This window comes from Cnephaeus nilssonii (assembly GCF_951640355.1).
Source record: "Cnephaeus nilssonii genome assembly, chromosome: 22".
Taxonomy (NCBI): domain Eukaryota; kingdom Metazoa; phylum Chordata; class Mammalia; order Chiroptera; family Vespertilionidae; genus Cnephaeus; species Cnephaeus nilssonii.
This window is the reverse complement of record NC_137093.1, coordinates 8,659,808-8,671,388: the sequence shown is the minus strand read 5'-3', so window position 1 is coordinate 8,671,388 and position 11,581 is coordinate 8,659,808. Positions and strand designations below refer to the sequence as shown.

The 11,581-nt window shown below is 48.4% G+C and overlaps 1 protein-coding gene across 5 annotated transcripts in view; it reads right to left on the bottom strand.

The window, feature by feature from the left end:
• Positions 1-2,827: 2,827 nt before the first annotated feature.
• The window catches only part of TBX5 (T-box transcription factor 5), a 41,527-nt gene continuing 32,773 nt past the window's right edge, over positions 2,828-11,581 (bottom strand). For 3 of the 5 annotated variants that reach the window (XM_079763252.1, XM_079763250.1, XM_079763251.1), the window contains exon 9: positions 2,828-4,884. In XM_079763252.1, coding sequence (XP_079619378.1) covers positions 4,307-4,884 — 578 coding nt within the window. In that variant the 3' untranslated portion in view covers positions 2,828-4,306. The remainder of the gene's footprint in view (positions 4,885-11,581) is intronic. The other 2 variants (XM_079763253.1, XM_079763254.1) reach the window with 1 other exon arrangement.

Genomic DNA, 11,581 nt, shown 5'->3' with positions numbered 1-11,581 from the left:
AGATGAGGAAGGGAAGGCAGGCAGTGAAGGGTGTGATAGTGACAGGTCACCTCTGTGAGCAACTGGGTAATAAGAGTGCTTGCCCAGAGAACTGCTCTATGAGACTCCACGAGCCCCTCTAGGAGGCTGTGGAAAACCTACTCAAACTTGTCCCACCAAGACAACAGGAAACGGGTATTTACAGACCAACTTCTGTCCCCCCTTGTTTCATTCCCTGGCCAAGCACACCCCTGAGGCCAGAGAAGGACTTCAGGTGGAGGGACACAAAAGCTGGAAGTGGGAAGTCACTGTAGGTGAGCTGGAGGATGGGGCCCAGGAGACAGGCTGGGCACTCACAGTGTCTGCGGGGGTCCACCAAGACCACACACGACGCGGGAGAGGAGGAAAAAGAGAAGAAATAATAATAATAATAATAATAATAACAATTAATACTAATTCACCCTTTTATTAGCTAATAGCTAGTGAGCATTCCTTCTCACCAGACAATGGGCTGAGTGCTTTATACTCATCGTCTCATGGAGCCTCATAGAGCAGCTCTCAGGGCAAGTGCTCCTACTCCCCTCATTTCGATGACTCAATGGAGGGTTAAAGAAGTGAAGTGACTTACCCATGGTCACAGAAGCAGCAAGTGGCAAAGTGAATTGTATAAACCAGGCTGGTTAGAGAGCAAAGGTGAGATTCTTACAATTGCCTGGCTCAGTGTGTGTGTGTGTGTGTGTGTATGTGTGTGTGTGTGTGTGTGTTGCGTTTGTCAACAAGAGAATAATGGTTCACCCCAGGACAATCGCCTAACCCCCCAGTGGAGACAGAGAAGTATCAGGTGTCTCCTGGGGTTGAGGGGTTGAGGTGGAACATTCTGTCCTCAGCACTCGGCTGACCGGTCCTGGTACCCAGCTCTGTCACTGACCAGGCTGCTGTCACCCCTTAATGACGACCATCCCTTCATCCTTAAAGTAGAACAGGTGTGCGCCTTCCTCAGAGACCCCATTTGACCAATGACCAAAAAATTAACTAGAGTTTGTCTTACTATTTCTATTCCTAATCGCAAAGATAATTCACCTTCATCATCACACACACAAAAAAATATATGAAATTACCCAGTAAAACAAAGAAACTTAAAAACTCACAGTCCTGCTACCACTGTTATTATTGATTGTACATTCTAACTGGGTGTTGCCGCCGCCCCCCCCCCCCCCAATAAGAGTGAAGAATGCAGGTGCATTTAATAAAAGTGAGAAGCTACTTTAACTGGCTTCTTTACTTACAATGTATCTTTAATATCTTCTTAAATCATCCTCACAAATGGATTTTCAATGGCCATGTGGTATGCCATCGCACAGGCGTATGCTGATCTATTTAACCAACCCCATATTAATTAGATACTAAAGCTGTCTCCAGTTTCTATGATTAAAAAATTCATGAGGAACTTCTCAGAAAAGAAATCCTGTGGACAGTCCTGATTATTTCCATAGGACCAATTCTCCAAAGTGCAATTATCAAATTAAATGATTGGCACAATTTTAAGGCTTTTCATATATTTTGCCAAACTCTCCTCCCAAAAGGCTAATCTATTTTTATTCCAACAGCAGTCTACGAGATGTCCTATTTCCTCTTGAGCAATAGGTATCATTGTTTTTAATATATACATTTGCTAAGCCAGTGAATAAAAACTGTATTTAACTTGCATTCCATTGATGAAAGGCTTTTAAGCATTTATTGAGCATCTTCTGTGTTAGTTACTTAACTGGACATTTCCATACATATTATGTCCCCTCTCAACAGTCCTTTGAAGCTGGTGGAATATCGCCTTTGAGTGAACGAGGAAGCAAGGCTTGGACGAGCGTAGGTTGCATACTGAGCTCTGCCACACACCAGCTGTGTGATCTTGGGGTGTCCCCACCTCTGAGCTCAAGAAGACTAATAACCTGAATCTCTGGAAGTTCTGCTGACCCTACTGCCCATCACTTGGAGTCCCACACTCTAGTGCTCTGTGGGGACACAAGGCCATTGATCTAGTTTCTCCATTTATTTGGGGAAAAAGCCAAACTGTCATTTCTTCATAATAAATTCACACTTCTCGGGGATTCTTATACTCAGAAAAATCCCAGGGGATCTGATTCAATGAATAATTTGTAATCAACATGCCAGTTATTCCTGTTTTAAGGAGATGTGACATTCTTGATAATTGGGATTTTTAAAAACATTTGCATAAGTAATTTACTCACCAATTTGCTGCTCTGTTCTGCCCCAAATGTGTTACATAGGACCAACTCGCTAATCCTAAATTTGTGGGTTTTAAGTAAATATCCATTGATGGTCCATAAAGTTGCATGCTTTGGGACCTCCCAGATACTTGGTTCCGGAAATTAATTCAAAGAAAGAGATCCTTCAGAAGACCAGGTGTTGGGTGTTACCTATAGCATGACCGGTTCATTTCTTGGTCAGTTGGAATTCCTGGTGGTTTTTCTTTTCCAATGCTGACACGCATTCGGTGAAATCAAATGCCTCCCCTCCAGGGCTGTGGGCCAGTGGATAGACATATTCGGCTCTATCCCACTCAAGTACAAGTGTTCTAAATAGCTTACAACGAGCAAGAGAGAGCAGATGGGGCAAAAAAAACCACTGGAAGACAACTCCTTCCTCTACCTAGTTCCCTTCTATCCCGTCAGTAGAAAGAACAGAAAAAAAAATGGGTGTTCAAGTCCCTTGTACTTTTTTAAGCACATGGTATTTATTAGGCATTAATTGGCACACAAATATACGAAACGAGTACTTAATTCTCCCCCTCCCCCCTCCCTTAGCAACATAAAAGGACAAAATTGCTTGAAGACACTCACGTACAAACATACTCACACACTCGCACGGACTTGGACATACTCAGCCTCACATATTACCCTGTTCTTTTTATTAGGGTCAGTTAAAAAAAAGAATTTATTTATTTTTAATCAAGAAAGCAAAGCACATTCGAAAGAGAAAAAAAAAAAGAACGCAAACTTGGTTTTTGAGTATCAATAAAATTAAAAGCTCTTGACCAGCTCCCATGCTGGATTTCATGTTATTACTTAATTAGAACTCCTATTTATAAATAAATAGTACCAGTAAAATATTACATCTGAAGAACCCTGCAATAACGTTTTACTTACACACTTTTTTTAACACTGTTTTCTGCTTTCCATAACCACAGTTTGGTGTCGGCTTTGGGTGTGATTCCCTCGGAGAGAATGACCGATGAGCACGTTTTGCCTCTTCTTTAGAAATTGTGGCTTTGGCTTTGGCTTTGGCATCCAGTTGGACTGTCGGGAGATTTGCAGGCTGGGGCTGGCTTTGTTTTGTAGCAGGACGAATATTGACTTTGGCTTTTTCGCCACTCTTGTCAGCACGGAGCTTGCCCTTTGCTTATCACAGTTCTGCCCGCGTATAACCCAGGGCTCTTTAAGTTTTTCAAAGCAAGCTTTCCGGCTGGGACACTATAGGCCACGTTTTAGCAACAGATGGCTGGGAAGACCCGGAGCTGGGAAGACGGGAGCGCTGAGTAAGATATGATGCCAGGTGGAGCCCAAGGTTATCCTGACCCCCCTAGGAGGCAAACTGGGCTCCACGGTGACGGGGAAGGCAGGACACAATCAGAAAAAGCTGGGGACATGGGGGACCTTTCAAAAACATCCCATGGCAGAGGTAGGTCATTTCTTAGTCAAGGGGAGGGTGGCGAATTTTGGTTTTAGGGGTGGCTTAGAGGAAGAGAACTCCTCAGGTACATACTTTGAACTTGCCTCAGACCTCCCCCAAAGTAAGGGACTGGGTCCCATTAAGAAAATTGAAAGAAAAAAATATATTATTATTTATTATATAACAATGTCAACATTAACAGCAAGACAGGAAAAGACTCCAACTCTGCATTAGGATAACACACTCGATGAGGCAAGACTTGCTGGAGACCAAAAGAAGGAATCTGGGAGGCCCTCTGGAGGTGGTGTGAATGTGGCCCATGGAAGAGTGTGGTGGTTATGGTGGGAACGGGACTCATTTTTTGTTGTTGTTCTTTTTTTTTCTTTTTTTAAGTTTTGAGATGAAACGACAAAGTCACATTTTTTGAACTGTGGTTTCAGGCTACTGATTAGATCAGTGTCTGGGGGGTGGGGGACGGTCTCAAGCGCAGGCATAAATGTGGGTGAAATGAAAAACCTTGTCCGTGGGGTTCTCTTGGCTACTGTCTCTCTCCTGCTCTCTTTCTCTACTGCCTCTCTCCTGCTCTCTCTCTCTCTCTCCTCTCTCTCTAGCAAATGTCTGTTAGGAAGCAGGCCTCACTTTAGCTATTCTCGCTCCACTCTGGCACCATGCCAACCCCATGCACCGAGTGGTACTGGTGTGGGGACAGGGTCCTTGGCACGCCATGGGAGTAGAGGAATTCAGATGGTTGCAGGCCGCCAGGGGACTGCAGGCCAGTCTGAGGCCCACACTGCCTGACCACAGGCTGGTGGGCCACGGAGGTCTGGTGCTGGAACATCCCCTCCCCGAGCTGGGGGGAGCCGTGGTTGGCGATGCCAGCCAGCCGGGGGACCAGAGGCCCCGAAGTGAAGTGAGCCGAGAAGTGTTGGTAGGGTAGCCTGTCCATGGGCTGCACGGTGGTGACCGTGCAGCTGCTGTAGGAAGGCATGCTGGGCCACGTGTTGCAGCTGATGTCCTCCAGGCTGGGCACAGGCTCACTGGGCGGCGCGGAGCTGGCATACATGCAGGCCTGCCGCTGGGCTGACTCTGTCCTGTAGGAGGCACTCAGGCCCTGCTGCTGGGGGTAGCTGGGGCGATAGAATGGGTCTTCTTCGCTGGGCGATGTCTCCATGTAGGGCTTCTTGTAGGGATGGTCTGCGGTGGAGCATTCTTCATCTGCTAAGACAGGAGGAGAGAAACCCATGAGGCCAGGACCAGCCACCCCACAACTCAAGGCAGAGATAGCCCTTTGGCCGAAGACCTGAAGAATCAAGTCTCTTAAGACTGTAAGCCCAGGCCTCCATTCTGATACAAAGGGGTGGACTGTCATGGGGAGGACCTTGGGCTGTGGCGTTCTAAGCAAAGTCAGACCTTTCTGAACTCAGTTTCTTCATCTGCAAAACACAAAGGTTAATAATGGCATTTTTCTACATAGGGAATTGTTGAGAATGAAATGGGAGAATGTGTATTGGTCCAGAACTTGGTACAAGGACACACTCAATAAATAAGAATTATAGTTAATATATTATCTTCCCTCCCCGGCTTGTAAATTCCACAAAGGCAGGGCATTTCCAGCATCAGTTCACACCTAGTAACAAAAATAATAATAAAGTCAACACTAACAGTAGAAACAGCACATGGAGTGTTTGAGGTAGTCTCCATGAGACGACGCATTTCATCTTCACGACAGCCCTACGAGACGATCCTATTCTACCACATTCTCCAGAGGAGAGAAAGGAGACACCGAGAGGTTGACAAACTCGCCAAGGTCTCACATGGCTGAGAAGCAGGGGAACTAGGATCAGAATCCAAGTAATCTACCTCCGAAATCTCTGCTAATACCATGCGGTACGGAAAAGGCACGCAATAAACATTTGTGCGACCGATGGAAGGGTGGATGGGCAAGTGGACAAATGGATAGGAGCTCGAATGAATTAATTTTCAAATCCTTTCCTGAAGCCTTATGCAAGCAAGTGCCTAGTTAATGTCTGCTGAGTCAGTACAAATTAATGTGTGACTGTTCTGCTGCTAATCAAGCCACTTTGTTCACTAGTATTCCCTAGTGTGGCGAGTGGGGATAGTTCTGACCACTTGAGGGCACGGACCCCTTTGGAAACTAACAAAAGTGCTGAGCTCTCTCCTAGAAAAATACACTGAAACACAAAGCTTGGAGAATGGAGTACACACACAACTTCCAGGGCCTCAAAGACTCCCTAAATCCAGACTCCAAGCTAAGAAGTCTAGATGTGTCTGGGTTTGAATATGGCTCTTCTACTTCATATCTGTGGGACACCAGCATTTCAGACTAATTTTCACCATCTCTGAGTCAGAGTTAGGAATACTTACTCCACTGGATGGCGAAGAAGTAAATGCGATGAGACATCTTCAAGGGCACTAGTCAATCTCGTGGCAGACTCTATCTATAATAACACCTGCAGGTGTTTCCTTCGGGGGAAGCAAAACGGGAATTTCTACCCAAGTGTAAACCTCAACCCAGATTCATCCTTAAGCTGGAATTCTACACTCAAACTGGAGATTGTCTTTCCTGTCTTCCAATTGCTTTCTAATGAATAAATGTTAAGAAATATTTCTGTCTTTAAGGGGATTGGTGAAGAAAAATGAAATACTGGGACAACCTGCCACTCACTGTGATGGTGGATGACGTAAGGGCAGGACACAGACTCAGTGATGGGAGGGAATAATGGCTTTTACTGATTGAGCACTTAACTAAGTGACCTGACTCTAATCTCATAGTAATTCCTCCATGTGGCTCCTGCCTGGGGAAGTGACCCACCAAGGTCATGCAGCTGGAAAGGATAGAGGCTGGAGTCAAAGCCAGGGCTGACTGACTCTATCTACCACACTTGCTTCTGGCTCTCTAGATTTCCAATATCCAACACCACTCACCTTAGTCAGTCAACAGGTGTTCATGGGACCCTACCAAGTGCCAGACCTGTGCCAGCTGCTGGAGATGGAGTGGTCAAAGGTAGTCATAGCCCTACTCTTGGTACACATCCTTGGCCCCTGAGCAGTGAGGACAGATGCTGACCTGTGATCAGGAGGTGATCCTCAGATAGGAAGCTCTAAGTCAGTCACTTGTCCCACCGTAAATCCTTTGACCTTGGTCTGCGTTACAAAACAGCTCTCCGGCCGGGGTAGGGGAGCCTGGGTTCCACCCACACCTCTATTTGCATCATTGTCCCAGTGACACCCATAGGTAAGTCAAAACTCTCCCAAACCAAACATAGCTAAGGCTGTACCCATCGAGCGGCCAGCAAATTTATTTTCAGCTAGACTCCTTCTGGGACACATCTGGGACCCATAGGCCACCCAAAGATTTGTCCCCAAAAAAGTGAAAAAGGCAGCCACCCTTCCAGGTGTCTGTCTACGCCAAGCCAGAGGTTGAAGACATGCAGAAGAGGGTGACCACGCTGTCCACCTTTCCACTGGGCGTTCTTTGGCGTCTTAAAGACATGGCCACACTCCACTTTGTTGTCCTGGTCACTTCCTCCCTCGATTTCTTCCCTCCATTCTTCCTTCCACCCCCAGATCCATAAATCTGGATGTTTCCATTGTTGCTGGAATCAGAACCTTCGGGTTTTCCATTTAACCAGGGCGTTCCCCTTTTCAATAATAGCAAGTACAGCTGCAGGGTACCCTTGGCAAGAGGGAAAAAAAAGAAAAGCAAACTAACCATTCCCAAGTTTCTGATCCGCTTCCAGGTTTGTTACAAGTAAAAGAAAGGAAGAATAATAGAATAATATGAAAAGGGCTGGAGCCCATTTTGGAAAATCGTAAAATTACACATTCCAGCCTTTAATACCCCAACGATCTGCTGCAGAGTCCGAAGAAGGCTCGATACTGGCTCATTGATGAAAGCAGGTCCCGAGTATTCTCAAATTCCTCTAGAACCTCACCGCATTGTAAAGACATTCCGAAGCAAGCGTCCAAACTTCAGGTTGTGATAAATGCTTTGGATGTCATCTTCGTTTCTTTTGGTTATGATTTGGTTTCTGTCTTTTTCCTGGGAACCACCATAAATGATCAACAGCAAAAGATCTCTCTCCCTGCCAAGCCATGTTTACCTTCCAGGCTGAGGGGATGAGGGGCTGTGGTCTCGGGTCAAGTCCCGGTTGAGATGAGTCCACAGCTTGGTTTCAGAAAGGTGTGTGGGAAGAGTGGTCCTGAACCCAGCTGTGTGCTCGGAGAGCAGGAAAGCTCTTCCGGATTCTGCCCACCGATCACTGCACAGCGCTGGGGGAAACCTGGTCCCTTGCATTTTTCTGGATGCTATTGATTCTGGAAAAAGTGGCTTTAATGATGAATCCAAAACACGGATTTTTAGGGCACAGAGTTATGTCTCTGGCTCTTGCTGGCTATGTGACCTTGGATGAACCACTGGGACCATTTGAATCTCAGTTCTTGACTGTACATGGCAATAATGCAGAAATTCCGTGCAGGAATGGCGTTGTTAATAAGCAGTCTAGCTTGCTTGCACAAGAAGGAAGTGTTTAAATCTCATCTGTCTAAATATCTGGCGTACTGGCTTTTCCCCCTAGAAGGTTGGGCAGATGGCTCGGTGGAGGTCATCCAATACCTGAAGGAATTAGGGTGGATCCCAGAGCTGGGAAGCACAGAGCTGCGTTCACATTGCTAACCCATTGAGCAAATATCGCCACCATCCCACATGGGCCATTTCCCTTGCAACTGGGTTCGTTCAGCCCGAGCCCCAGAGGTAGAGTGGTGAGCAGCCCTGCCTGGCTGAGTGACCTTCAGCAACTCTAAGGTGGGACTATATCCAGGCCTGATGCACCTAACAGTGCTCTTTCAGCTGGAAAGCCCAATCTTTCAGCTTTCAGGGCACTCCTGTTCAGATGGATGGGAGGGAGGAAAGGAGAGAGGGAGGGAGGGAGGGAGGGGGGATGGTGGATGAATGGGTGGACGGATGGGTGGATTTTAGCTCTTGGCTTAAAGTAGAAAGGACTGGAATGCTATTGTAGGACTATCCTTGATTAGAAATCAAAAGACTCCAGCTCATATCTCACTCAGCCCTTATTTGAAGCCCCTGGTTTACTTACTTGCTTACCTGCCTCGCCCAGTGGAACCCAAGTTTCATGGGGGCGGGGGCTCTGCCACCCTGCTCTTCTCCCGAGCACCAGCACAGTGCCCAGTGCAAAGTAAGTGCCCAATCAGTGTAAACCTGATGGTGCAGCCCAGATCTACCACACCGCTACTAACCTCAGCAGCTTAGCCCACCTCCTAGTCCTCTGCGTGCCCTGCAGAATGGGCAAGAAGGACGTGTCCTCTGGCTCCAAGAGCACAGGGAGGGTCCAGTGGAGAAAGCCACGTGAAATCGCTCTTAAAGGCACATCACACTGAGAAAACGCACCCTGCAAAATCACTATATTCAATGCCCCTTCCCCTTGCTCCTCTGACTTCCCTTTGAATACCCAGTGCAGTAAATGGCTTGCCTGAAATCTTTATTTGGGTTGCCTTGGGTTGCTAGTGGGGTGGGGGGCTATCAGGGTGGGAGGGGAGGAAGGCAGACAAGTGCTCTCCCAGGCCCCGGGGTCCTGGCTGTGGTTGAGTGGCATTGATAAAAGACCTTCCCGGCTCCATCCATCGGGATAGATAGTTTGGAGACAGCTGGGCCCAAACACAAGGAGCCCTCTGGCCTGCCTGGCCCTTTGACATTTCATTGCGCCGGCCTCCTGGGCTCGTTGGAAGGGAGACAGACAATGAGGGGAAGTCAGATAGTGAGTGGGGCAGGCTGGGGCCAGGGGAAAGCCACCCATGGAGTTATCACTTAACGGGAATCCCAAACTGGAAGGAAACCTCCACTGATTCCTTATCACTTTACAATGGAGGCTGATGATGAATTGCTTTTTGTCGTCTCGAGGCAGGCAGGACAGACAGGGCCTGGCTGGAATGTTCCTGTCCCTGGGAGCTTTCCTTTGGGGGTGGAGGAAGGTGAGAAGGGCAGAGGTTTCTGGAAAGGTGAAGGGAGCCCTGCAGGGTGTGTCCAATGCACCCCCAGTGCGTAGATCGCAGTGTGGATGGATTGGGGGCGGGGCCACTTACCAGCTGGGTGACACTGGGCAGGTTATTCAACCTCTCTGAGCCTCAGTTTCTGCACCCGTGAAAAGGGGGTAGTTCTTCACCTTCTTATCTCCAGCCTGTCACTGCATCCTGACTCCACCCACATCTCCCGCCCTTCTCCCCACATCCTGGTCTGAGCCACCATCAGCTCACTCCCGAGCCCCTAACCGCCTCTCACCTGAGCTCTGGCGCTCATTCTAGCCCCGCCTATCACAGCCGAGTGACACTTCCAAACAAACCAAGTCCTGACACGCTCAGTTTAAACCCCTCCAATGGCTGCCTGTTGGTGTTCGGATAAAAGCTAAAGTCCTTCAAATGGCTCACAAGGACTGGCTCCCTGCTGGCCCCTGCCTTCCCCTCACCGAGTTCCAGCCTCTCATTCACTCCCCGAGGGGGGTGGGCCCATCTTTGTGCCTGACACTCAGTAACACTCTCTTCTCCTATCGAGCTACTCAGAGCTAAAATTCTTCCCTGACCCCCCTAGGCTGATACCCCTTCATGTTCATAAGCACTCTGTGTATCTCCTTCACGGCATCCGATCGCCATTTCTCCCAGTCATATAATTATGTCATCCTAGTGTCTGATCTGCTGGGACGAGTGAGCTGCATCAGGGCGGGACAGTGGCGGCTAACGCTCATTGAGCACTTACTATGTCAGGTCCTGTTCTGGGTGCTTTATGTGGATGATCTCATTTCATCCCCTAACAAGCCCACAGGGTGGGTACTATTATTATCCCCATTTTGCAGAAAAGGTAGTTGAGGCTCAGGGCTACACAGAGGGAAAATGTCCGCTATGGCGCTCTCCTGCAATGGACCAGCCACCAACGCCGGCCTCCACCTGAAGCTGACGATGCGTTCCCGTGGGGATCCCGCCAAATCCCCCGTGAAAGTCCACGGCTCCCGTGATCGAAAGCGGGTCACCGGCCAGGAATGCACTATAAGGATGCTGCTATAAATACTGGACCGAAAAAAGCGCCTTGATTCTTTTCAACTTCTTCCTCCTCTTCTTTCGGTCTGGCCTTAATTTAATAGGCAGAGCTCCCTAATTCAAACCTGCTGAGCTCCTAATCAGCGCGCTTGACCCAGTCTCGCTAGCAAACTTGCAGCGGAGGAAGCCATTTTGAGGTTGTGGCTGATCACCAACGGTAACACTATAGCGCGGTGGTTGGGGGCCCAGGCAGAGTCTGCAGACCTGGCGTAGGTTCAAATTCCACCTTCGAGAACTGCCAGCCTGTGGTTTTACCTTTCTGAGCCTCAGTTTCCCCACCTGTAGCATTGGTTCATAGAAGCACCTCCTTACTAGTGTTACTGAGAAGGTCGCTGTCTGGAACCTAGGCAGGGCACCCTTAGGTGTCATAGGAAATAGGGTTTCTGGGCAGGGACCTGCTCCGTGAGACACTCTTCACCCTGCTCGTGCCTGAAGATGCAGACATGTTTGCAGGCATCTGGTCTGCAGCCCATCCGGCAGCGGACCTGCTGGGAGTCGGGCCAGGAGGCCGGGCGGGGTGATATTGTTCAGGCCTTTGAGATCCGAGGAGCTTGGATGAGCTTCAGGTAAATCCGGAACCCTCAGCCTCACCCAAGTCAGCTCCCCAGCCTGGGCTTGGACCAAACACAGCTCTTCCCTCCTTCAAAATGCACGTTGAGTAAATGTCACAGAGCCAACCCGATCAGCTTCCTCGTGTAACCCCGGCTCCAGAGAAAGCCACCAAAGCATCGTTTGCATTGGTCCTGATGACTGAGGTGTGTGTTTTCAAAGGGCCAAACACTGGGCACTG